Below are 26325 nucleotides of genomic sequence, written 5' to 3'. Positions count from 1 at the left end.
AAATATGTCAGACTTCAATTGAATATTTAAAGATGCAAAAAAGTACCTTACAACAATCACACTATATCAGTTTTATCTTCTAATCATGTTTTCAATAAAATAAAATAAAATAAAAACATATATAGTTCCTCTTAAATGTGCCAGCCTGCTTCAGAGACAGATTAACAGACAAGGATCAAAACTGACACAACAGAAACTGACATTAAAACTTAAAAATTCGGAATCTTACATTTCCCATGATGCAACTCAATAGCATCTTTCATTAGAATGTCATTACTTATGATCCACAAATAACTTCACACAAATGTTCTTGCAGGCTGAGATCATGAAAAGTAAAGTGGATATTATGTGTAACATTAAAAAACAGATATAATTTACGGTTCCTCTGTGTTACAGCCAAAGCTCGCTCTTGCGTCAACATCATGCGTTAACCACACAGGAAGAGGAGGTTCTCCCCTGCGTTACACTTCGGCTGTGCTTCAGTCTGATGTTCAGATAGTCGGCAGCAGGACAACATGGCGGTCACATCTCTCTGCATCAGACTGTGTGAGTACTAGTTTGAAATTTAGCAACAAAAATATGTTTTAATGACCCTAAAAAGGTATTTATTTATTGCTAAAAAGAATCAGAGTTCACATCACATTGATGATAGATGTGATGTTGAGATGCTTAAAGATACACCTAAACACATGAAACTACAAATAAAATATCTTTTATCTCTGCAGTGATGAACGTATTGACACTGCTGGTTGCAGTTCACCTTAGTTATACCCAGGAAAATGGTACGTAGCAGTTGGACAATTTTTGATTGTGACACAAGAAATATGTATATTTTACACAATGCCATAATGTTTTTTTTTTTATTATTTTTGTAATCTAATATCTAAATCTTTATTGTCTTACTGCAAATACAAGTACAAGCTAATAGTGCTGAATCTCCTCATATAACCTCTCTTTATATCCGTATCTTTGTCTCAAATGCAGCTTTTCCTGTGATCGTTCCCACCCGGCTGCAGATCTTCGAGTACAGCTCCATCGCTTTCTCATGTAAGGGTTTTAAAGCCACAGCTGGATGGACCGTTATGAGGAAGGTGAAGGGAAATGTCAGCGAGTGTGTCAGTACCTGGGTCGGAGCAACGGAATTCCCCTGCGCCATCAAACCTGCGTACTCGACGGACAGCGGAGAATACTGGTGTGAAACCGGAGAAGAGAGGAGCAACGTGGTCAACATCACCATCACTGGTAAAAGATTTACTGATTACTAATGAGTTCAAAAAATATGAAACAGTGTTAAGTGTATCTTTTCATTTTGTGCATTCTCTAAGGTGTGATGAAGGTGAACATTACAATAATCAAAACATTGTTTCTTCTTCATTAAATCCACGTTTTAGAATGTATACAATATAACAGTATATGTTGTTGCCTCTGTCAAACATTTCTCATTGTATAAGGGTATTCACATGTGAAATTATACTATTCAACCGGCTTTTTTGCACACATGGATTAGAATTTGTTCATGGAAATGAAACACAGCGCCTTGAAATGACATTAAATTTGCTTATTCACATCCAAATTCGACATTTGTACAAGAGACTGGCTTTTTCAAAATGTTAACATAACTTTAAACATGAGAAAAAAAAAACATTGAATATGTAATCTTTATGACATCTTTACTTTGAAGTCTACATTTTCACATCTAAATTACATACTTTTCATATTGATCAGAATCTCCCCATGTGTATTCCTGTAATCATATGTTTCCACTTCATCACAAGTTTTTTCAGTGGTTAAATGACTAATTGACAGTTTATGTATTAATACAACAGCAACGTGTTCTATAAAAGTTAATTTTTAACAATTTTTTTATTGAATTATTTTAATTTAGTCGGTCATGTGATCCTGGAGAGTCCAGCTCTCCCTGTGATGGAGGGGAAGACTGAGACTCTGCGCTGTAGAAGTAAAATGACCTCTTCAGCCCACATAGCCGATTTCTATAAAGATGGCTTCCTCATCGGCTCCGGCTCCACAGGAGAGATGACCATCCACCATGTTTCTAAAGCTGATGAAGGATTTTACAAGTGCAGCATCTCTGACTTTGGAGACTCAGCAGAAAGCTGGCTGGCTGTTAGAGGTGAGATGTGACGAGGGATCAATTTTTGTGTGTGATTGTAATAATATAAGAATGTAAATTTTATTTAAGAAGTCAGCAAAATTAAACACTGTAATAAGACCACTGTGCTTAATTGTTACAGATGTTGACACCTACTAAAAAAGTATTTTGTAAAAGCTCTGGGCTTAAAAAAAATGTAAATTGTTAGATTTTAAAGATTTCAGATCGTATTGATCGAGTGGAACATTTGACTTTGTTTGGGTTCATGGTTTTGAATGATGCAGCAAAGTGTGCCAAAATGATCGTTATCAAACAATCATTTCCGTAATTTCCTTAGCAAACGAATAACTCTATGAAAAGCAACATGAAACACACTGAAACACTTCTGTCTCTCATGTACATTTTTGTCTTTTTGTCTTTGCAGCACTTCAGAGAGAGATGCACCTGCCCTCAGAACACTCCTGTCATCCTTACCTCATCTTAAGGACCATATTCACCATTTTGATGGTGGTTCTGCTGCTGCTGCTGGTGGGACTGCTCCACTGTGGGAAACTCAGAGTTACACAAACATATGTATGTGTATGTAAAGTGTGCAAAGGTAAATGCCAGACCAAACCAGACAATAGTGTAAACGATAAAGAAGAGTTGACTGGTGGCAAGTCTGATACTTAAGTTCTCCGTCCTGTATCAGAAGATTAGAAACTGCTTTCACTTATGTGCCTACCAGCTTTAACTCACCTTTACCTAAATGTTGTATAGCTTCAGCCTAAAGTTGTCGAACCAATTGCTTGTTGACAGCCTTCATTCGAGGGGTTTTTATCAGACTTTCTCACAAGTAGAAGACGTGAAAAACCACACGTCTACATGTGACCTATTTTAACAAGGCCTGTTATACGTCTTCTATATTTACTTTAGACACTACAGATGTTGCTGATAATTCAAGCTTTTTTGACACAAACCACGGAAACAAAGACAGTGAAGGGAGGGGCGCTTCTCGCAGGGTCTTTCTGTTTGTTGGAGGGTTAATATTAGCTTAACCGAAACAAAATGCAGGTCATTTTCAGGTTAAGCAAGATGTTTCACGTCCCAGTCTCATTCAAACCTTTTCAACTTTTCCATTTGACAGGTATTACACCATATCTACAACCAAATTCTAGTGACTCCCTCCCTCTTATCACCTTTAAAGAAATGTAGCAGAGGCCCATACAGGTCACAACAGTAGAGGTTGGAACTGTTGCAACAAAACTGAAGAATACCTAGAGGGGCTAGCAAAAAAAAAACAGTTTCTCGGTGGAGGCATATACTGCATTGTATTGTTATCGTGCGAACTTGATCTCTCGAGGGGGGTCTTACTCGGTGTCACGGTGTGTTAGACCATGGATTAAATTTACGCTGGAATATCCCTTTAAGACGAAAACGCGTCCAGTGGGACATGGACAATGACCTTCCTGGAATAAATTAATTTGTTTTGTAACACATTTTTGAAGGGTCTATGATTGATTGTACTATATGTTTTTTATTGTTTCAAGAAATAAAGACTATATTATCATTCAACTGTTTCATGTGACCATAATCTACTGTAAAATATACATATAAAGAGTCCATTTGCTGTTCAGGACGATAATATATAATAATAATAATAATAATAATAAAATGATAAAATTTTATTAGCCCCATTTGCGGTTTAATTATTCACAAACACACACACACTCACACACACACACACACATGTATATATGAGGTGTGGGGACTGAATATTTAATCATCAATTGTGGGGACCATACTTTCGAGAGGTTCCTCTGGGCTTAAAAAAATGTTTAAAAAAGTTAAGCCATTCTTTAGTCAGCCTACACACACCTTCAAACCTGTGAAATGTGAAACTGCTGGTTTCCACACATACACACCATTACAAACAATATTCAGTCAGTATCTCAGTAAAAACTTGACATTTAATAGTCAACAGAAAATGAATATTCAATTTAACCAACACACTTGGATGATACTTTGCTTATTAAGATAATAAAGCAGTTCATATCCCAGCATGCCTTGCTGGGTTCGGCATCCCTCCAAATAATATCACGTGTCCTCTGCCTGTCTCGTTACTGTGTGCAGTGATAATTATCAGACAGAGGCAGAACATATTTAAGACCACAGGGGGACACATGACTCGGTTTCCAAAGACACGCTTTAAATTCCCTTCTATGTTTGGTTTAAGACACTATAGTAAATAGAACAGTAGAAGGATCTGTAACAACAAGACATTTCTGTTTTTTCAGAGTCAATATTAGCCTAAACCAAATAATCAGGTCAGTGATGGTTAAACAAGATGTTTCATGTCCCTCCCAGTGCAAAGACCATCTTCATTGGTACTTTACTTTGTGTTGTCTCTTTCGAAAACATTATTTCTGAAATATTACCAAGACATTCATTTGTTTTGTTTTTTTGGCATAATGACTTCACCTGTTTTTTCTATATGTATATATCACATAGATACAGCTTTAGGGTTTATGGTAAGGGTCTATTAATCAATCTCTTTACAGTTCACCACATATATGGTGTATTCATTCACATGCACATCAAAAAAGTTAAGAAAAAAGCATGACGAGAGATTTATATGAAGATCATGAAAATCATGAAAAAACAAAACACCAAAAGGCAACATATTTAAGTAAAAAATCAGTCATTCACAAGACACACATATTAGATTCAGTTTGACTGGCACTTTCATCGTTGTCATGCCAACGTCCATAAATCTGCTGAGAAACCATCGGGAACAAACACCTAAGAACCAAACTTGCTTGAAAAGTTTTCATCAGAATCAAAATTAATCCAGTTATTGTTAGTAGAACAGGAACAGCTAATAAATTATTGGGCATTCTTTAAATGGTTCTTTAAATTATCATTCTACATGACAGAAAGACCCAGTTGTTCTTTATGTATAGCAAGTCCTATTTTTTCACAATCTTTCAAGTTTTATGGAATTAAGATGTGTTTTATCAGCTGGTTCTGTGATCCTGGAGAGTCCTGTCCATCCTGTGAAACAAGGAGATGCTGTCACTCTGTATTGTAAAAGCATAGTGACCTCCTCCAATATCACAGCTGAATTATTCAAGAAAATAGCCACATCATGGAGGACAGATCTACAGGAAACCTGACCATAGAGAGCGTTTCTACGTCTAGTGAAGGACTTTACAGTTGCAAAATCTCTGGGGTTGAATCACCAGGGGGCTGGCTGACTGTCAGAGGTGAGTCATACCACTGGTTCAGCATACATTTGTTTTACTGTGTTAAGTTGTACTTACCATACCTACTGTGCGCTTAGGTCTGTGGATGTTCACAAATGTACAATTTAAAGTTACTTTAGGAGAATGGAGAGAGGATGTTTTATGTGATGTAAAGTAATGAAATCAAAAGGCATGTCTTTTACAGCATTAGGATCAAGTCTGTTAAGCAGCACTTATAATTATCTCTCCAGTAGATGATGAAGAGTCTCATTCATCCCATCGTGCCCCTCAGCTCTCTCTGCTCTCACTCTGCTGCTGCTGTTGGTGGTATCACTGAAGTGTGGGAAACGTCAACCAAACATCCGAGATGAAAAATAAAGAAAGTAAACCTCAATGACTGACACTGAGCTGGTTGTTCTGTGTGTTAAAACTTTAGCGTGAGCACTGATGGTCCGTCAATGTTAACACATTTTCTTTGTTTCAAACAGATACCACAACCACTACTTACTCCTGCCAGTCTTCCTCTTCCCCACAAACAGGTGAATCAACACACACAAACACACACCAGCCTCTTCTCAACATAAATGTATATGTAGGCATTGTCAGTATGGAAATTTTCCAACACATCAGCCAGAGCAGATGTTAGCTAAGTATGTCTCAAGAGTAACACAGATTCTTTAAACTGGCTAATTTCATTTAGAAGTTATTTTTCTTTATTTTGTGCCAGTGTTTGATTTTGTAAATTATTGTGTGCCTTCATACTATCTGCTCCTTATGTGTAAGTTGTTTTGTTTTTATTATGTTTCAGTGTCTGACGAGGCGAGTGAATCTGCTCCGATCTATACTGAGCCGACATATGCTCTTGTCACCAAACCCAGGAAGAAGAAAGGTAACAAATTGACACAGAGGAATGCAATATATAACACCTTTATTGTAAAAGGCTAGTTAATGAAAATACGTCACTGAGTGTTAAAGGTAACTTTCTTTTTTGCAGCTCGACTCGTTGTTTCGGTTATATGGTGAAAACCACTTTGCAAGTGTGTGTGTCTATTTAAGGAATGTTAGCAAAAGTCAGAGCATCTTCTTTCACAGCGTAGACAAAAACCACACGAGAAACTCACAGACCATAAAGCGTTGATGGGCCCCTCGTTTCACTGAGTAGCTGCTTTTGTTGTGGTTGTAGTCACAGTTACAGAAACTGTTTGCTGTCAAGTAGCCGCCCTGAAAGTACCACACGACAGTGCACTCACTATATTTATTTTGGTCAGGACACCAAGTACTTTCAGCCATACGAAGACTTCAACTGAGTAGGTGGTCAGTATTTATATAAATAACAATCAGCAGACTTGTGTAGTGTAGCAGTTTTGGACCCCTATTTTTCTCACAGATACACTGTTTCCGAGATCCAAATACTATGACGTGTATCCTTACTAACTGTGAAAATATGTAATGGGGCAAACATGTTCATTAAATAATGCATTAAAACCAAGATTTCGACTCTGATGTGCAAGTAATGCTGACATGTTGTAGATGTTGACTTGTCAAGAGGAAATAACTAAAGCAACAGGTATTCTAAAAAAAAAAAAAAAAAAAGAAATAGGAATTGCTGCCAGTGCAGTCATCTAATGGCTTTTTAGCCCAGATTGTAAATTGTGTATCATCTGCATAATAATGACTAGTCCACCATGAAAAGGTAATACAACAGATCTTATGTCAATGTTATTTAGAGTCATGCAGTTTTACATTTTTGGGTAAATGAAAAAGAAAAAAAAAAAAGAAAACTGAAATGAAATTTTTCTTCAGCACAGAACCAGGAGGATCCAGCTACTCAGTGATGCCAGTTCCCTTTGCAGGTACTACCCCACAAAGGATCACTTCTGTTTTACATTGATTGAGGCAGAACTGAGTGTAATACTGGTCTCAAGTATCTTTTTATTCTCTGTCTTGTCAAGAGTGGTGGTAGAGAGGGGGTAACCTGTCCTATAGTTTATAGTTTAGATTTAGTTTTATAAGTGGAGTTAACAAACAAGAGTGTTAACATTTTACCCAATGCAATGGTACTTTGTAGTGTCTTGTAGGTTACTGAGAGCAGAGACACCTGACTGAATACGAGAACAGGAACCATTCTAGGCTCTTTAAAGAGTACAAGACAGGGGTCATATGACCACACACATATGTTAAAATAAATGCCTTTAATGGACATTTTGCACCTTGAGCTGTTTTTGGCATGGTTTGGGATTGTTATATCCTCATGTGTCACCGCTCACTTTACTCTTCCTTTGTCTGTTTTCCTGCCCCATGTGCTCCTCACCTGCGCTTCATTAGTTAATCACTCCCTGTGTTTTTCAGCTTGTTTTCTCCTCACTCTTGGTTGGTTCATTTGTGTCTCACCTGTCTCATGTTCTGCTGGTGGATTTCAGTTTTGTTGGCTGAGTTTTGACCCCCCTTCTGTTTGCCTTTATGGATTTTACTCTGCGTTATTTTTTTTTGCTTGTGTTTTGTATTTTATTTTTTTTTTTATAAGTTTGATCTGTTACAAACATTACATCAAATAAAACCTGAGGGTAGTTTTGTTTGTTCATGACATTGAAATTATTTTAAATTATATTGTTACGTCCCCGTATGGCTAGAGGATGGAGGGAGTAACTTAGTTAAATAATAAACCAGGTGTAAAGGAGGCAAAAGGAAACAGTAGCGAACAGTAAGCCCAAAAAGGCTTTATTGCACCAATGAAAAACACTTATTAGCCAAGAAGGCTATTGTCATAAGAAAAACGCTGCACACTGAGGCTCGGGCTCTCTGGCTCCTGCATATCACGGCCGCCCGCGAGTAGACTCAGGTGTGATCCACACACTCACAAGGAGGAGGGGGAGGATGAGGGTGTAACCTGAAGTGGTGAAAGAAAACAGAACACAAAACACACCCACAGCACTGGGGCTGTAACAGATGTCCATGCTTATGCAAAACATACTGAAAAATAGTTTTTGCAGGTCATGTACATTTTGGAAGCAGAGTGAATGTATTACGTGTCTATGCTAATGTGTCCAGAATTGATTCTTCATCAGTTTCATTATCTGGAAGTGAGAGTTTCAGCAAACTCATGACATTAGTGTTCATATTTTTAGAGGGGTCAGTTCATTATAGTTTAACCGCATTGTTTTCTCTTCTCTGTTCACATATCTGAAAACAGTTTCGAAAAAGAAGGCTGCTGCTGCCTATAAATACACTCACTGTGGCCTCTGTGGTTGCACTCTGTCACAAATGCTGATGTAACATTGACCTCTAGGTCGATTGGAACGTTGGTGTCATAAACCACCAGCATTATCGTCATCACATCACCTTATCTAAAATACAGTTTCATCTGTTGATGAAGGTATAAGACGTAAAACAGGGCATAAATGCAGCCATGTCATCAAAGATTGTGTAGTATATTCTGTAAAGTATGAAAGTTAATACTTTAGAAAAGGTTCCACCTCACATTTAGAATACTACAGTTCTACATGACAACAAAGTAAACAATCTGACAAAGCTGACCATAAAAAAGATTTTAAAATGTTACAAACAGTTATACCACTGTCATCATTACTAGTAAACAGTATAAATACAAAACACCTCTGATGACTGATACACAACTTCCTTACATGTAAAACAGCTCAAGACACAAGGCCTTTTACATGAAAAAGTATTTACAGATTTATATGAAAAAAGTTATGGAAACATAAAATACACACTTTTTAACCAGAAAGCAAGTTCATGAAAAAAACATCCAAAAGGCAACATGTTTAAGTAAAAAAATCAGTCATTCTCAAGCATCAGAAACTACAATTGCAAAAAATGTTCTCCTAATTTAGCACTTAGCTCATGAGGGCTGACAGACAGAAGATGAAACGTATTCAAAATCCCTCAAATAAATGTTAGTATTTCAATCTGAATATGCACAACTTTAAAATTAACCATTAAGAAAAATGAAAAAGAAGTGATACAGAGTACTCATGAGATTATAATCACACAAACTGTACACAATGTTATTAATTTTAGTGAAGGAGGAATCAGCTTCACTAATAATAGAACATTATAGAGTGAATATGAAACAGACAACACTCTGCCTTGGTTTGGACTAACATAGGCAGGATGCTTAAACTGATGACACTAAAGATCATAATCACATTCATTGCATTACATTTTGTGATTTTGGCTTGATATGAAGACAGACAATCACACAGAATCACTGGATGATATTTTGTTTGTCTCTGACAGAAGTTTCCTCTCAGTCTCTTGTTCTCTCTCAGGTTTTTGCTTTTTCTCTCTCTGTCTAGGTTTCCCTTCCTTTCAGTCATTTTATTAATCAGATCATCTGTTGTCTACAATAGAGTGTTTGCTTGCTGCAACATATTCTCATGTTTGTACTTTGTGTTCCCCAGATACTCCTTATACTCCTCCATTTTTCTTTTTTCGCTCCCTTGTCGGCTCCTGTCCATCTTCTCCTCCTTCTCCTCTATCAGTGTCTTCTCCTCCTGCTGTAGTGCGATGACTTTCTCTTTCTGCTTTTCCAGATTCTCCTTCAGCTCTTTCATGTTCATAATCACCTGTGTTACATGTTCCAGTTCTCCCTCAGTCTTCTGTAAGTCCTCATCAAGTTTAGCCTTTGTGCTTTCCAGATAATGTATTTTGTCTCTTCCTGGCACAAGCTTCTCTCTGTCCATCAGCAGCTGAAGTTCATTGCTGCTGGTTTTGGTTTCTATGTGGACAGGAGAGGAGTGTGATGAGTTAAGTTAAACCTTCTTTGTTTATGCTCTGTTACCTTTTAACATTTAAATTATAGCCAAAAAAATGTATCTGATATTTTTGAACATATTGCAACAATAGTATAGGGATGATGAAGTGGGTACAGACAAGTCACACAGAAGGATTAGAAGTAGAACAGTTCAGGGTTAAAGACACCACTTGTGACATTTCATGATATAATATTTACCAAAATCTAAAACAATATATACTTGTATATTATGATCAGCCTAAAATCTCAATAAAATGCCCAGCTCAATGTGAAAGTTACTTCAACATTGGAAAAATAGTTTCCGTTTAAGTTGTGTTTTGTCACTCTTTCCATGCAATGAACAGAATTGCAGAAATACACAAGATGCACACAGCAAAGCAGATGGAGATGCAAACAGCAGAACTTGACTGGACAATAAAGAGTTCATCTGAAATATTAAAATAAAGAAAACCCATGTTTTGATTAGACAAGACTGTATGCAACTAATGACATGATAACATCAATAATACCAATCACTACCTGGAACATGTATCTGCGCCTCTCTGGTCTGGTTGATGTGGTTCTGTTGGACTCTACAGGTGAAGCTGTTGCTGTGTCTCTTCTCCACAGTCACTCTGCTGCTGACAGTATAGAGGTCATCAGGACCTCTGACTGTCTCTGTAGGTCCAGCAGAGAGGAGGTTTCCCTCACCGTCCAGCCAGAACACCTCAGGTTCTGGATACCAACCTTTGGATTTACATACTAACAGGACTCCATTACTGACTTTAGAGATCAGGTGAGGAGACCGAACCTAAAGCAGGAGAAAAATGAGTTCATATCGATATGTCTTCAAAGAGCCTGACGATTCATGTTCAGCTCTATGTGCACTTTATACACTCGCACACCTCATGCTGCTCATGAAGCTTGAACTGCGGGTCAACATATAATAATTCAGGCATTACAAGGAATTCATAAAATACTCAAAGCATCTTCACCATTCATACACAAGATGGCAGCATGGTTCCAGCTCCAGTGCAGGATTAACCTGACTGTGGATGAATAAATGTAACAATAAACATGCTCACTCACTAAAGACAAGCTTCATAGTTGAGTCTATATTCATTGTGGTAATGAAGCACCTGTATGTTCCCTTATCAGACAGCTTGACAGTTTCAGTGAAATGTCTCGGTGCTTCAGTTTGTTGGTGAACAGCGATGTTCTTCCCGAGTAGGACGGATGCTGATCACCTAGAAGTTCTTGACCAGAACGCCACAGATGGACAAATCTGGGTTTCAGATCAGGTCGAGTCCACTCCACAGCTGTGGAAGCAACATCTGTGGCAGGTTCCAGATGACATGGCAGAATGATGTCATCACCAACGAATGCCAATACTGGCCGAGGTGGACCAATTACCTGACGGTGATCTGGGAAGTGTAGTTAAATGTGTAAGTAAGAGGAAAAGAGAATTGAGCTACATCCATCTGATGCAACAATCAATCAAAAAAGACTTCATGAAACAGATCCAACAAATGTTTACCTTCACTGACTTTGTATTAACTTTAGAGGAACAGGTGTGATTGTGAGTTACCTGTACAGCAGTGTGTTAGAAGAAGCAGGACAACAGTGTGATGGAAAAGCAGAACTCTAAAGGTACAGAGCTCAAGGGATCGTCCATCCTTCAGCTGAAACATCTGGACTCTGAAAATCCTACAAGTTTACAAACTCATCAGGTTGGCATTCAAAGATGATCACGTGAACGTAAAACATGCTAATAAATAACGAAGGAAAATAGAAAATAGTTTTGCATTTGCAACCTCAGGCCTGACTGTACAATTAAATCAATTTGAACATCATACATCTTTTGATTTTATTCTTTGGTAAAGTGTTGTTTCACTGAAAATTAGTCACATTTAGTTGACTTTGATTTTACAGCAAACTTTGCACTTCTACTCCAGTGACTAAAATATATTAGATTCTTTCAGTGATTTGTGACTCTCACACACGTATCTGGTTTCTTCCAACAGCTTTCAGACTTTCAGGAAGTATTTTGCTCTCACGGTTTGATCTGTTTTTCTTACTCTAGAAATGATTTTTCATTTCATTTGGATTAAGTAAACCGTTGTTTAAGAAAAGCAAAGAAGATAATAATCATATTCATAAAAGCTTACAAACCTGTTACGGCGAGCAGTGAAGTGTCACAATCCAGACGACTAAACAGAAAGTGGACATTCCCCCAGATGATAAGGAGTGTTACACTGTGTGATTAACTTTTAAGTTTCTCTGCTGTTCTGCTGCAGCTCTGTAGTACAATAATGTATCCTCATTTCATATTAAATGCTGCATTTTTACTACATTATGACATGATTTAATAGTATTTTGATGCACTGATGTGCTGTATGTCAAGATCTGATCATTTATTGAACTTTATCCAGCTGACAAATTAGTCACTAGTCTAACAAATATCTAATTTTAGATATTCAAGTAAAATATCAAGCCACAACACTATGGTTTTATGTGTGTGTGTCTTTTCAGGAGTGCATAGAGGCCCATCCCCCCTCAGATCACTGCTGTTGCACTGACCTCTCCTTCAGGACTGTTTTAAACTTGTTAATGTTGGAGTTATAACAAAATCATAGACGTCCACTCAAATGCAAAGGTAACAAACACACTGAATGAAACAGAAGAGTAAATGACAGGTGACACTGAGGGTAGTTTATTGGATGATACTTTGGTTAATGATGTAAGAAAGCAGTTCATATCCCAGCATGCCTTGCTGGGTTTGGCATCCCTCCAGATGTGATCATATCTGCCTGTCTTGTTACTGTGTGCAGTGATTATAAACAGACAGAGGCAGAAAAGGTTTAAGACCTCAGAGGGCCACATGACTCTGTTTCCAAAGACAAGCTTTACTTTCTCTTCTAGGCTTTGTTTCAGACATCACAGTAAAGAAAATATTAACATAGAATAGTCAGATTAGTTTTGGTAAAACAAGATGTTTCATGTCCCTCTCAGTGTGTTAACCATCTTGACTGGTCCTCTAGTTCAGTGGTTCTTAACCGGTGGGGCCCGCCCCCCTGGGGGGGCGCGGACACTCTCCAGGGGGGGCGCGAGTAGGTTACAGGATGGGAGAAGAAAAAAAAATCACGAAAATTCCCCCCATGTCGACATGCAAGTGGTTGGACTATTAAACACACAAACAAATCATCCGTATGGCGATTTTTATGTCAAAAGCGTCTACCGACAAATCTATCTTTTACTGGTGTTACTGGAAACTTTTGTGGTGTTTGGAGACTCTGACTTAAAAGCACGTATCACTCTGCAGTTACTGTGCTCGACGAGCAGCGGGTGCTGCCGTGAGTCTCTTCCCCGTCCAAAAGCGCTCACAGGCGGTCAGTCTCTCAGTACCTCGCGCAGCAGTCCAGCCTGCAGTCAGAGCAGAGAGGAGACACACACCACTCCGCGTCCAGGATGCGCATGGCCGCCGCCGTCCCAGCCCAGGCTTACAGAGCGGGGTGTAAATGTACCTTATATTACCAAATAATAGCCGGCCTTCAATTAACCACAGTCCCTTTAAACGCAGAGTGCAGGTGTATATTTTGATAAATAACCAAATAAATGCTGGGTGTAATTCATTTATTTTTTTTATCAAGGAAGAAGACGTGACCACTGACACTGCACGTTTTTCTTCTTCGCCTTCTTCACATATTGTGCTTGCTTCCTGTCAGTCAGCATCACATTGATGATCGCCATGGCTCCGGTGCAGCAAAAAATAAAAAGTACGACTTGAAATTCAAACTTTCTCTCGTAAAATATGCAGAGGAAAACTCGAGAGTGCCGCTAGACGTTTCTCTGTCGGCCCCAAGAGAGTGAGAGATGGGCGAAAAAATCAAACGGAGCTTCAGCTTCTGTCCGAGGAGGACAGCAACATTGCCAGACTGCCTGCTGGAGGGAGGAAGAAGGCTAGCGAGGAGCCTGAGATAAACATGCGGGGATGAGTTATCAGCAAACGGGCACGCCACGAGAGAGTGTCCCGCAAAATGATCAGGGTGATGGAGAAACAAATGTACGCCACCGTGAGTGACAGCAGAGAGGAGGAGTTTGCAGCGAGTGCTGGTTGGCTGAATCGTTTCCTCCACTGCAACAACTTCACTTGCAGAAGGATGCCAGAGAATTCACCGAGAAGCTGGAGAAGTTTGTGACATTTTCATTCCGGATTTGTGAGAGGAAGGAATTAAACGCCTGTCCCAAATAAATGCCTGATCTGTTCAGTGATTGACACAAATAAATGCCCCGACTATTATTTGGTATTTTACGGTATAATAACTCTCCCGGCCGGGGAGGGAGACGCATCACAGTGCTCAACTGCAGACACAGCAGAGAGGTGACGAGACGCGACTCATCATGACTGACAGGCATCAAGGCCACTCAGCGTTACCTTACCGACCCGCCCCCAGATGTTTCATTCACGAAAACAGGGCCTGTGGCAATTCTGGACAGCTGTTTTTGTTGTGATTTTTCTTCTTCCTTCATGGGCCCTGTGTGTGTGTGTGTGTGTGTGTGTGTGTGGAGGGGGGGGGCCAACTGCAATGAACCAGCTTTGGGGGGGGGGGGGGGGGCAGCTTGCAAAAGGTTGAGAACCCCTGTTTTAGTGTATGTGGGTTGGGGGGGCCTGGCTTGTCTTGGACACAGGCAAGGGGGGCTTCAAGGAAAAAAGGTTGGGAACCACTGCTCTAGTTTATGGTGTCTCATTTGAAAACATCTTTTTTCTGAAACAGAGATATTAAGATGTTTCTTTCAGCATGATAACTTCACCTGTCTTGTTTATATTTAAACATCGCAGATATACCAGTTTAGGGTTAATGAGTTGGGTTTATTAATTAATCTATTTAACGTTCATCACATACACGGTTAATTCCTTCACATGCACAGTTAAAAACGTTTTTTTTTTATAAAAACATGACATGAGAGATTTATATGACAAAATATATGAACACAAAATGCACACTTCTTAACCAGAAAGCAAGTTCATTAAAAAACAAAACAACAAAAGGCAACATGTTTAAGTAATACAGAACAATCAGTCATTCTCAAGCTTCAGGAACTACAACTGCAAAAATGTTCTCCAATAGAACATGAAATCTTTGAAAAATGTATTCAAAATTTGTCAAATAAATTTAAGTATTTCAATCTAAATATGAACAAGTTTAAAATGAACTGTTAGAAACAGAAGAAAAAGAAGTGATACAGAGTACTATTAATCATTTGGTATTATAATCACACAAACTGTACACAGTGTTATTAATGTTAGTGAAGGAGGAATCAGCTTCACTAATTATAGAACATTATACAGTGAATATGAAACAGACAGCACTCTGCCTTGGTTCAGATGAACATGGGCAGGTTGCTTGTGTAAGTGTTGGTTACTTTGCAAACAGCAGGACGTCTACAGGTTTCTTTTGTTTTCCATATTATCTTATCTGAACCCCTTAAACCCAAGACCCTAACGTTTTATTACTCTGGGGACTTCAGAGCTTGTAGGAGCACATTTCACTTTGATTATCCCTAAAGATGCATTTGTTTGTTGGTTTATTGTCCAAGTAGCTGACATTATGCATCCCCTCTAGAGTTACATGTTCTTTGTTTCTATTGTTTTGTAGGTTGGAGCTGGTCTGTAAGCATTTTACTGCTAGTATCACCACAGGATGATGGATCATTTATTTCATATTCTGTCTCTTCCTGCTCTGACTGAAGTTTCCTCTCAGTCTCTTCTCTCAGTCTCTCAGTCTCTTCTCTCAGTCTCTCAGTCTCTTTCAGCTTTCTACGTATCTGCTCCATATCTCTCTCTAGTTTTCCCTTCCTTTCTACCATCTCAGTTATCAGATCACCTGTTGTCTTCAATAGATTGTTAGTGTTCACCAACAGTTTCACATGTTCTTCCTTTGTGTTCTCCAGATACTTCTTGGTTTTGTCGTGCTTCTGATTTTTTTTGTCTTCTTGCAGCCTTCGTATCCTCTTCATCCTCTCCTCCTTCTCCTCTATCAGTATCTTCTCCTCCTGCTGCAGTGCGATGAGTTTCTCTTTCTGCTTGTCCAGATTCTCCTTCTGGTTTGTCAATGTTTTAATCACCTGTGTTACATGTTCCAGTTCTCCCTCGGTCTTCTGTAAGTCCTCATCAAGTTTAGCCTTTGTGTTCTCCAGATAATGTATTTTGTCACTTCCTGTCATGAGCTTCTCTCTGTCCATCAGTGGCTGAAGTTCATCGCTGCTGGTTTTGGTTTCTATGGTTTCTGTGGAAAAAAACATGAACATTAGACTATATTGTAACAATATTGTAGGGATGATGAAGTGGGTACAGACACGTCTCAGAGCAGGATTAGAAGTAGAACAGTTCAGGAGATCACATTACTAAACTGTCACAGATGTAAAAACATCACTTATGACATTTCATGATATAATAGTTACCCGAATCTGAAACAATAAATATATTTATTTTTAACTACAATAAATAAATAAAAGCTGTGTGATGAATTCTTTACACCACTGGCTACACAATGAAGGTAAAGTAGCGTATATCAACATCTGTGGTGAATCTGCAGTCTCTTTAAAGATATTGAGAAGCAGCAGGGGAGAAAGTGAAAAGAACAGTTTTTCCAACTTACTGGTTGTGTTTTGTCGCCCTCTCCACACAATGAAGAGAGCTGCAGAAATGGACGTGACACACACAGCGACGCAGATGGAGACACGAACAGCAAAACTGGACTCGACCAAAAAGAGTTCATCTGAAATTAGAAAACACAAAAGAGACTTAAGCGAGTTTAAATAGTCAGACTACATCTTTATATAAGTAAATCATTTTTTCTACCTGGAACATGTATGAGTGTCTCTCTGGTCTGGTTGATGTGGTTCTGTTGGACTCTACAGGTGATCCTGCTGTGTCTCTTCTCCACAGTCACTCTGCTGCTGACAGTATAGAGGTCATCAGGACCTCTGACTGTCTCTGTAGGTCCAGCAGAGAGGAGGTTTCCCTCACCGTCCAGCCAGAACACCTCAGGTTCTGGATACCAGCCTTTGGATTTACATACTAACAACACTCCATTGCTGACTTTAGCGATCTTCATGTCGGGGAAGGAAACAGAATCTAGAGGAGATTAAGATTTCTTTTTTACATTTCAAGTGGTAAGGTACAATCTTAATTCTGCACTTTCACTGGTACGCCTCATGTACCTCATCAAGCTTTAACTGCTGGCTGCATGTCAACATAGAACATGTAATAATTTAGGCAATACACATAATTCATAAATACTCAAAGCAGATTCACTATTCATACACAAGATGGCAGCATGGTTCCAGCTCCAGTGCAGGATTATCTGACTGTGGATGAATAAATGTAACAATAAACGTGCTCACTCACCAAAGACAAGCTTCACAGTTGAGTCTATATTCATTGTGGGAATGAAGCACCTGTATGTTCCCTTATCAGACAGCTTGACTCTGGACAGTTTCAGTGAAATGTCTCCGTGCTTCAGTTTGTTGGTGAACAGCGATGTTCTTCCCGAGTAGGACGGATGCTGATCACCTAGAAGTTCTTGACCAGAACGCCACAGATGGACAAATCTGGGTTTCAGATCAGGTCGCGTCCACTCCACAGCTGTGGAAGCAACATCTGTGGCAGGTTCCAGATGACATGGCAGAATGATGTCATCACCAACGAATGCCAATACTGGCCGAGGTGGACCAATTACCTGAGGGTGACCTGGGAGGTGTAGTTAAATGTGTAAGTAAGAGGAAAAGAGAATTGAGCTACATTCATCTGATGCAACAATCAATCAAAAAAGACTTTATGAAACAGATCCAACACGTTTTTACCTTCACTGACTTTGTATTAACTTTAGAGGGACAGGTGTGATTGTGAGTTACCTGTACAGCAGTGTGTTAGAAGAAGCAGGACAACAGTGTGATGGAAAAGCAGAACTCTGAAGGTACAGAGCTCGAGGGATCGTCCATCCTTCAGCTGAAACATCTGGACTTCTGTGGTTTGTTCAAACAGCTTTCAGACATTCAGGAAGTGGTCCGACATTTTTAGCTCTCACGCTATAATCTGTTTTTTCCTCACTCTAGAGATAATTTTTGATTTCTTTTAGATCAAGTGTCAGTAAACTTTTGTTTAAAAAAGCACAGAAGACAATAATGATATTCATAAAAGCTTACATACCTCTTACGGTGAATAGTCACACCACAGACGACTAAACAGAAAGTGGTTTCCCCAGACGACAGGGAGTGGTCCTGTGTGACAAACTTTTAAGTTTCTCTGCTGTTCTGCTGCAGCTCTCCAGTACAATAATATGTCCATATTTTATATCAACTGCTGCATTTTCACTTCATTGTGACATGATTTAAAAGTATTTATGATGCACTGATGTGCTGTATGTCAAGATCTGATCATTTATTGAGCTTTATCCAGTTGACAAATCAGTCACTAGTCTAACAAAATACACCATGAACACTTATACTGTCTTTAGATCCAATTTTAGATATTCACGTAAAATATCAAGCCATAACACTATGGTTTTATGTGTGTGTCTTTTCAGGAGTGCATAGAGGCCCATCCCCCCTCAGATCACTGATGTGATACTGACCTCTCCTTCAGGACTGTTTTAAACTTGTTAATGTTGGAGTTATAACAAAATCATAGACGTCCACTCAAATGCAAAGGTAACAAACTGAATGAAACAGAAGAGTAAATGACAGGTGACACTGAGGGTAGTTTATTGGATGACACTTTGGTTAAAGATGTAAGAAAGCAGTTCATATCCCAGCATGCCTTGCTGGGTTTGGCATCCCTCCAGATGTGATCATATCTGCCTGTCTTGTTACTGTGTGTAGTGATTATAAACATACAGAGGCAGAAAAGGTTTAAGACCTCAGAGGGGGACGTGACTCTGTTTCTGAAGACAAGCTTTACTCTTCTATGTTTTGTTTTAGACATTACAGTAAAGACAATATCAACATAGAAAGTCAGATTAGTTCTGGTTAAACAAGATGTTCAATGTCCCTCTCAGTGTGTACATCATCTTGACTGGTCCTCTAGTTTATGGTATTTCATTTGAAAACACATTTATTCTGAAACATTAGAAATATTTAGATGTTTCTTTCATCATAATAACTTCACCTGTTTTGTCTTTATGTATATATTACAGAGATACAGCTTTAGGGTTTATGAGTTTGGTTTATTAATTCATTTATTTACAGTTCAACACTTATATAGTTAATTCATTCACATGCATATCCAAAAAAGTAAAAAAAAAAAAAAACTATCTAAATCACAAAATACAAATGTTTTAACCAGAAAGCTCGTGAAAAAACAAAACAACAAAAGACAACATGTTTAAGTGATACAGAACAATCAATCATTCTCAAGCATCAGAAACTACAACTGCAAAAATGTTTTCCTATTTTAGCTTTGAGCTCATAGAGAGACAGAAGATGAAATCTTTGTAAACATGTTAAAAATCCCTTGAACAAATGTAAGTATTTCAATCTAAATATGCACAAGTTTAAAATTAACCATTAAAAACAGAAGAAAAAGAAGTGATACAGAGTACTATTAATCATTTGGGATAATAATCACACAAACTGTACACAGTGTTATTAATGTTAGTGAAGGAGGAATCAGCTTCACTAATTATAGAACATTATACAGTGAATATGAAACAGACAGCACTCTGCCTTGGTTCAGATGAACATGGGCGGGTTGCTTGTGTAAGTGTTGGTTACTTTGCAAACAGCAGGACGTCTACAGGTTTCTTTTGTTTTCCATATTATCTTAACTGAACCCCTTAAACCCAAGACCCTAACGTTTTATTTCACTGGGGACTTCAGAGCTTGTAGGAGCACATTTCACTTTGATTATCCCTAAAGATGCATTTGTTTGTTGTTAATTGTCCAAGTAGCTGACATTATGCATCCCCTCTGGAGTTACATGTTCTTTGTTTCTATTGTTTTGTAGGTTGGAGCTGGTCTGTAAGCATTTTACTGCCAGTACCACCACAGGATGATGGATCATTTATTTCATATTCTGTCTCTGCCTGCTCTGACTGAAGTTTCCTCTCAGTCTCTTCTCTCAGTCTCTCCGTCTCTTCTCTCAGTCTCTCCGTCTCTTTCAGCTTTCTACGTATCTGCTCCATATCTCTCTCTAGTTTTCCCTTCCTTTCTACCATCTCAGTTATCAGATCACCTGTTGTCTTCAATAGACTGTTTGTGTTCACCAACAGTTCCACATGTTCTTCCTTTGTGTTCTCCAGATACTTCTTGGTTTTTTCGTGCTTCTGTTTTTTTTTGTCTTCTTGCATCATTCGTTTCTTCTTCAACCCCTCCTCCTTCTGCTCTATCAGTGTCTTCTCCTCCTGCTGCAGTGCGATGAGTTTCTCTTTCTGCTTGTCCAGATTCTCCTTCTGGTTTATCAATGTTTTAATCACATGTGTTACATGTTCCAGTTCTCCCTCAGTCTTCTGTAAGTCCTCATCAAGTTTAGCCTTTGTGTTCTCCAGATAATGTATTTTGTCACTTCCTGTCATGAGCTTCTCTCTGTCCATCAGTGGCTGAAGTTCATCGCTGCTGGTTTTGGTTTCTATGGTTTCTGTGGAAAAAACATGAACATTAGACTATATTGTAACAATATTGTAGGGATGATGAAGTGTGTACACACAAGTCTCAGAGCAGGATTAGAAGATTAGAAGTAGAACAGGTCAGGAAATCACATTACTAAACTGTATCACTGGTATCACTTATAATTTGTTCTATCATGATATAATTCTTACCACAATCTGAACAGATTGATCATCACATACTATCAATATAATGCCCAGCTCTATGTGAAAGTAACTTCAAGTCTGGAAAAAGTAGTTAATGTTCAAGTTGTGACTTACTGATTGTGTTTTGTCGCCCTCTCCACACAATGAACAAAGCTATACAAATGGACACGACGCACACAGCGAGGCAGATGGAGATCCGAACAGCAGAACTGGACTGGACCAGCAAGAGTTCATCTGAAATTTAAAAAGAAAGAAAATCCATATGTGTTGTTAAGACAAGATTGTATCCAACTAATAAAGTGATAACATCAATAATACCATTCACTACCTGGAACATGTATGAGTGCCTCTCTGGTCTGGTTGATGTGGTTCTGTTGGACTCTACAGGTGAAGCTGTTGCTGTGTCTCTTCTCCACAGTCACTCTGCTGCTGACAGTATAGAGGTCATCAGGACCTCTGACTGTCTCTGTAGGTCCAGCAGAGAGGAGGTTTCCCTCACCGTCCAGCCAGAACACCTCAGGTTCTGGATACCAACCTTCGGATTTACATACTAACAGCACTCCATTGCTGACTTTCGAGATCTTTATGTCAGGGAAGGAAACAGAACCTAGAAAAGAGTTTAAAGAGTTACCTGTTCTATAAGATTTTCTTTACATTTCAAGTGATAAAGTACAATTTCTGAGTATCATGGGACTATGTAATGCATGTATACCTCTGCAGGATTATTATAGTTTTTATAAGTGCAACACAGATTATAGTTCAACTTACCTACAGTGAGCTGAATCACACAGTCTGTCGGCGTACCACTTGTGGGAACAAAGCCTCTGTATGTTCCCTCATCAGACACTTTCACTGTGGAGAGTTTCAGTGAAATGTCTCCACGCTTCAGTCTGTTGGTGGACAGTGACGTTCTTCCCTTGTACAATGGATTCTTCTCAAGCACCAGCTCCACACTGTCTCGCCTCAAATGGACAAATCTGGGTTCCAGGTCGGGTCTTGACCACTCCACAGTCAGACCGCTGGCATCCACAGCATGTTCCATTTGACATGGCAAAACTATGTCATCACCCATCATGGCCACTATTGGCTGAGATGACTCACCTGAGGGGAAAAAAGCATGTATTTTTCGTTAATACCTCTTGTATTTCTTCACAAAGTATAGTTTAGTACACAAATATTTTCAGTATCATTTGAATAATTTAGGCTTGACTGATTAACACAACTATGTAAAAGTGAGACCAGAATATATAAATATGCAACTAACATCTAATGAACTGTGGTGACAAGTAAAAATAGCAGGATGATGACACAACATCTCATCTCATTATCAACCGCTATCAACATCTTGAATCTCCCAAGATTCTCAAAACTCAGAAAACAGAACACCTCAGAAACAAATGCTCACCTCTTCAAAGTGTCTTGTTGTACTGTACAGACACTGTTCTTGGCTATTTCTCCTATATGTTAGGGCTGGGTATTGTTAAGAACCTCACGATTCAATTTGATTCGATTCTTTCGGTTGCAATCCGATTCAATATCGATTCAATTCAATACTGACTTAAATGCTTCAATATCAATTCAGTAATAAGTAGTAATACACAAGTAATTCATCAGAGTACCTGTTGATAATTTTTTAATTTAAAAAAGTCATCTTAAATTATAAATCTTACTTCTAGTAAGTTCTAGTTCGAAATGAAATGTAAACAAAGGTACTCAATGTGTTTAGATATAAAATAGTGCAACCATAGTTAAGCTGAGAAAGTGCCATTGTTTCTGGGACTGCATGGTTAATTTTTGTCTGAAATAAACATTGACATGACTGCCGTCCCTCTGCCCTCCGGCGAGACACGAGGGGGTAAACGTTGACACTGACCCCCCCCTCTCCCCGGAGGAGAGCGCTACTCGCTGGCGCAAGGTGCAGCAGCCAGGGTGAGACCGGCTGCGCTGGGAGTTTACAGAAACCATTTGGGGGTCTGTTTTGGTCCGCCGATTTTCCACCTCGGAGGGTACACTTATTTCCGCCTCGCCTGCTATCTAAAAACGAGGCGGAAATGTGCCGGCCTCTGCGTGAGGTGGGCGGAGGTGTGGATGACCTGCACTGTTGTTCGACCCACAGCCGGGGAGTTTTAAAACCAGGAAACAGCTGATCACAGCAGTCAGTCCATCATGTCATCCGCGGACATTAAGATGAACAACTGGACAGCCGCTGAGATCCAGGAGATGCAGCATCTCCTCGGTCTCTGTAGCTGTTTGGTTGTGTTAGCTTGTTGTTGTGTCGGCAAGCTAAGAACGGTCGCTACTTTCAAATTAAAAGCCCCCCGCTAAGAACCCAGTTCTAAACTCCAATGGGGTGCAATGTAAAGCTCTTATTTTGTAGACAAATGTGTTGTCATGGTTCACAGCCCAACTTCGGGCTTCACGTCACGTCACATGTTTACGCCTACCTCAGAGGCGGCTTTTGGAAAAGGAGAAATATTACGCCTCCGTTTTAGAGCAAATGTGCTGCCTTTTCTATCTAAAAAGGGCTAGTCTCCGAAAGAGCGGTACGTCAGATCTCGGCTACCCGCCTCCACAGCTCGGACGGTGTTTCTACGGCGCATCACCCTCCGACCCTCGAGCAAGGTCACAGGCGAGGCCCTCTTAGCTGCCTGAGGCGGGGGCCGAGAGGTCCGGTGAGGGACAGCAGGTGGTCGCTTGCCCGAATCGATTCAGAGGATTTTATGAATCGATATTGAATTGGAAAAAAATATAATGTAATGCATTGGTGAATCGATATTTTTACCCACCCCTACTATATGTATGTATATATAGAAGAGCCTCTCCTCAGCATGACACTAACTTAGGCCTGCAGTCACTGAAAAAGACAACAGGAAAAAACGAAGTTGACAGTTTTCACAGTTCTCAACAATGCAAATCAACACCAGTTTTATACCCGGATGTTCGTGTTGTTACTATGACATCATGATGACAGTGATTCTGTCTACAGTGTGCCCTTCTGTAGAATTCCACTGCATTATATTTTATATTATCATTTACTATCAACGTTCATGCAACCATTATGTTAAAGTTATGTGTTTGTTGCGTGTAATTTACCTGCACATGTCAGGAAAAGGATAAAAACAGTGTGATGCAAGATTAATGCAGGGACACCACTGAGCTGAGGTCTGAGGAGGAGTCTCTCCTTCATGGGAATCATCCTGCAGTTCTGAAAAAAAAAAAAAAATTAGTCAACTCTAAAATATGTAATCAGTTAAAGAGACTACGCCTGTGTGCAGTGTTATAAAACTGAAGCTGTGTAAACTGCCTTCAGCCATTCAGTGACCACGCTGCTGGTTGAGCTGTTTTTGTAACCTAAACATTGTGATAAACTTGTATAAATGAAACCAAACACTGTAGTTCAAACCAGAGGAATGCTAGGAATGAATATGTTAAAAAGAAGGTAAAATGCTGTGATTGGTCGCAGATTAGAGAAGCCATTCACTGATACAACAACAGACAGTCACTCCTTCATATTTTACATACTTTGCAAATCACTTTAATCTTCCACTTGATCCAAAGTTACAACACGCCTCATGTCATAAAATATTCTTTATGCAACGGTTCGGTAGAACAAAATTTGTTTGCAGATGAAGATTGCACTATGAATCTAGATACAGGGCTATAAATAATCACAACGGCATGTAAGAAATGTCTCCAAAATAATCCATTACAAGTTATAAGTACGAGATTCAGGCTACACACCTGTTTCACTTGCGTCACCATGTCTCGACTCAAATAGCAGGCCGCACTGTCAAAGTCCAGACTAACAGCCTCAGATAAAATCACGTGTACTTTCACCACAGCCTCTGTAATTCAGATAAGATCTGTTAACAGATAACGAGTTAAGAGTTAAATGAAGAATCAAATGCACGAATCCACAGTGACTTACCCCGACTGTCTCATATCACAGAGCAGCGTTAGTCCGGTTAACTGGAAATGGTCACGTGTTCTGTTTGTCCTCCAGCTGTACTTTCGTTTTCTCACTCTGGGAATGAATGGTGGACCTTCCCCCAACTGAGCTGTGAACAACAGACTGCAGTAGCACTGAGTCAACAGCAGATGGGGCTGTAACCAAGAAGCTGCTTCAGGAGAAATGTGAGTGATAACATTAGAGGGTGAAAAGGTCAGAGTGTCTCTTGGTTAACCCTTTGACAACACTGTCGTCGTCGCAGACAGGATTTTACATGTGCTGTTCTTATTACTGTAAATTCTAGACCATTTTTGCTATTAAAAAAAATTGTAATGGTTCCTGAAAGTAGAGACTCTGGCTTCATTAAGGTTAACAAACAACGGGCAAGGCAAATCCCAGAGAGCCAGCAAGGAGGAGGAGTGTAATGTGAGTCTGGATCTGCAGCTGGACAGGAACTACCCCAGAGAGTAAAACAAAGGCCAAAAAACACCCTGACATTCTTCAGGAAAACAGGCCAAACAATCAAAACTATGAGGCCAAGGCTCACAAACTCTCTTGGACAGATGTTTTATAGTTGGAATATCAAATTGAACATGTGTAACATTTAGTCTATGTGCAGTTACAGTTTCTACTTCACTAAAAACCTGTACATCCACTTGTGTTTTGTGTTTTCCTCCCCTTTAAAGGTAAATTACACACTCAAACATACAATATCAAACAACTGCCCGATATTGAAAGCTGAAGTAATCCTGGAAAGGGGGCAAAAGCACTTACTCATAGAACATTTTCTGACACTTTTACAGCAAAAAAAAAACAAAAAAACTAAAGCGGGCGGCCTGTTTGAGGCTTAGGTTTTAAACAGTTTACATAAATGTGCATGTGGTCAGACATGAGGCTGATATTCTGCAGAGGGCAAAGACAGTGAATGAGTCTGAGACAGAGACAAAGAGAGTGATGCTGGTGTCATTTACACTAACTAACACATTAAACACTCTTTATTGGTGCATGCTGCAGTAACAAACATTCTGTCAAAATATGAACCCAAGACCTGATGTGTAGACTGTGATAAACTCTGGGTAAGCCACAGCCTATAACACCTGCATGACTTGTGTTATTGCTCATTAGATAATCATTTCAGCACAATCTCAAATAAGCTAGAATAGCTCGACTATCACTTAAAATATAGTGCTGCTGCTTCTCTTTGACATCTTGTGGTTTGGGTTGGTATAAATTAGACTACACTTTTAGAAACTGTGTAGCCAGATATTGTTATTTTCTCTGACTGTCCTGTTGCATCCTTTATTGGTGGAGATTAAAACTGGCGATTTTGGATATTGGGTGGCTGTAAAAGGAACAATGCACCCTCACACCTAAACAACGGAATGGGTCGATAGTCAGCGTCTCCCAAAACAAAGACTTATTTCATCATTCCAAAAACAGCAGGACTGTTTTAGCGTAACAGTGACACATCGGAGCGT

General features: G+C 39.3%; 3 protein-coding genes across 3 annotated transcripts; 1 reads left to right on the top strand and 2 right to left on the bottom strand.

Moving 5' to 3' along the window:
* The first annotated feature begins 424 nt into the window (after positions 1-424).
* Positions 425-3664, top strand: LOC115589826 (low affinity immunoglobulin gamma Fc region receptor II-a-like). The gene is made up of 5 exons (XM_030430995.1): positions 425-546; positions 726-782; positions 985-1242; positions 1886-2131; positions 2535-3664. The coding sequence occupies exons 1-5, from the start codon at positions 516-518 to the stop codon at positions 2780-2782; spliced, it is 840 nt and encodes a 279-aa protein (XP_030286855.1). The 5' UTR covers positions 425-515; the 3' UTR covers positions 2783-3664.
* Positions 3665-14939: 11275 nt separating this feature from the next.
* LOC115590209 (butyrophilin subfamily 3 member A2-like) lies at positions 14940-18332 on the bottom strand. Its single transcript, XM_030431484.1, has 6 exons — positions 18300-18332; positions 18005-18115; positions 17499-17840; positions 16950-17225; positions 16747-16866; positions 14940-16374 (listed from the first exon to the last, which is right to left on the bottom strand). Exons 2-6 carry the CDS (start codon positions 18105-18107, stop codon positions 15731-15733), a joined length of 1485 nt encoding a protein of 494 aa, XP_030287344.1. The 5' UTR covers positions 18108-18115; positions 18300-18332; the 3' UTR covers positions 14940-15730.
* Positions 18333-19412: 1080 nt separating this feature from the next.
* On the bottom strand, positions 19413-24952 carry LOC115590208 (butyrophilin subfamily 2 member A2-like). The gene is made up of 7 exons (XM_030431483.1): positions 24827-24952; positions 24640-24743; positions 23992-24103; positions 21667-21999; positions 21227-21505; positions 21013-21132; positions 19413-20723 (listed from the first exon to the last, which is right to left on the bottom strand). Exons 2-7 carry the CDS (start codon positions 24658-24660, stop codon positions 20080-20082), a joined length of 1509 nt encoding a protein of 502 aa, XP_030287343.1. The 5' UTR covers positions 24661-24743; positions 24827-24952; the 3' UTR covers positions 19413-20079.
* Positions 24953-26325: the final 1373 nt, after the last annotated feature.

Source organism: Sparus aurata, chromosome 10, assembly GCF_900880675.1.
Source record: "Sparus aurata chromosome 10, fSpaAur1.1, whole genome shotgun sequence".
NCBI classification, from domain to species: domain Eukaryota; kingdom Metazoa; phylum Chordata; class Actinopteri; order Spariformes; family Sparidae; genus Sparus; species Sparus aurata.
Note: the sequence above shows the minus strand (reverse complement) of the source record. Positions and strands in the feature narration are given on the sequence as shown.

Excerpts from the sequence above, each read along its gene's own strand:
- LOC115589826 (XM_030430995.1), top strand. The coding sequence starts at position 516 with ATGGCGGTCACATCTCTCTGCATCAGACTGT. Across the intron at positions 547-725 it reads ATCTCTCTGCATCAGACTGT|TGATGAACGTATTGACACTG; the intron begins GTGAGTACTAGT and ends TTATCTCTGCAG. Across the intron at positions 1,243-1,885 it reads GGTCAACATCACCATCACTG|TCGGTCATGTGATCCTGGAG; the intron begins GTAAAAGATTTA and ends ATTTTAATTTAG.
- LOC115590209 (XM_030431484.1), bottom strand. The coding sequence starts at position 18,107 with ATGTTTCAGCTGAAGGATGGACGATCCCTCGAGCTCTGTACCTTCAGA. Across the intron at positions 16,867-16,949 it reads GACACTCATACATGTTCCAG|ATGAACTCTTTTTGGTCGAG; the intron begins GTAGAAAAAATG and ends TTCTAATTTCAG. Across the intron at positions 16,375-16,746 it reads AGGGCGACAAAACACAACCA|AAACCATAGAAACCAAAACC; the intron begins GTAAGTTGGAAA and ends TTTTTTCCACAG.
- LOC115590208 (XM_030431483.1), bottom strand. The coding sequence starts at position 24,660 with ATGGTGACGCAAGTGAAACAG. Across the intron at positions 21,506-21,666 it reads TGTGATTCAGCTCACTGTAG|GTTCTGTTTCCTTCCCTGAC; the intron begins GTAAGTTGAACT and ends ACTCTTTTCTAG. Across the intron at positions 21,133-21,226 it reads GGCACTCATACATGTTCCAG|ATGAACTCTTGCTGGTCCAG; the intron begins GTAGTGAATGGT and ends TTTAAATTTCAG.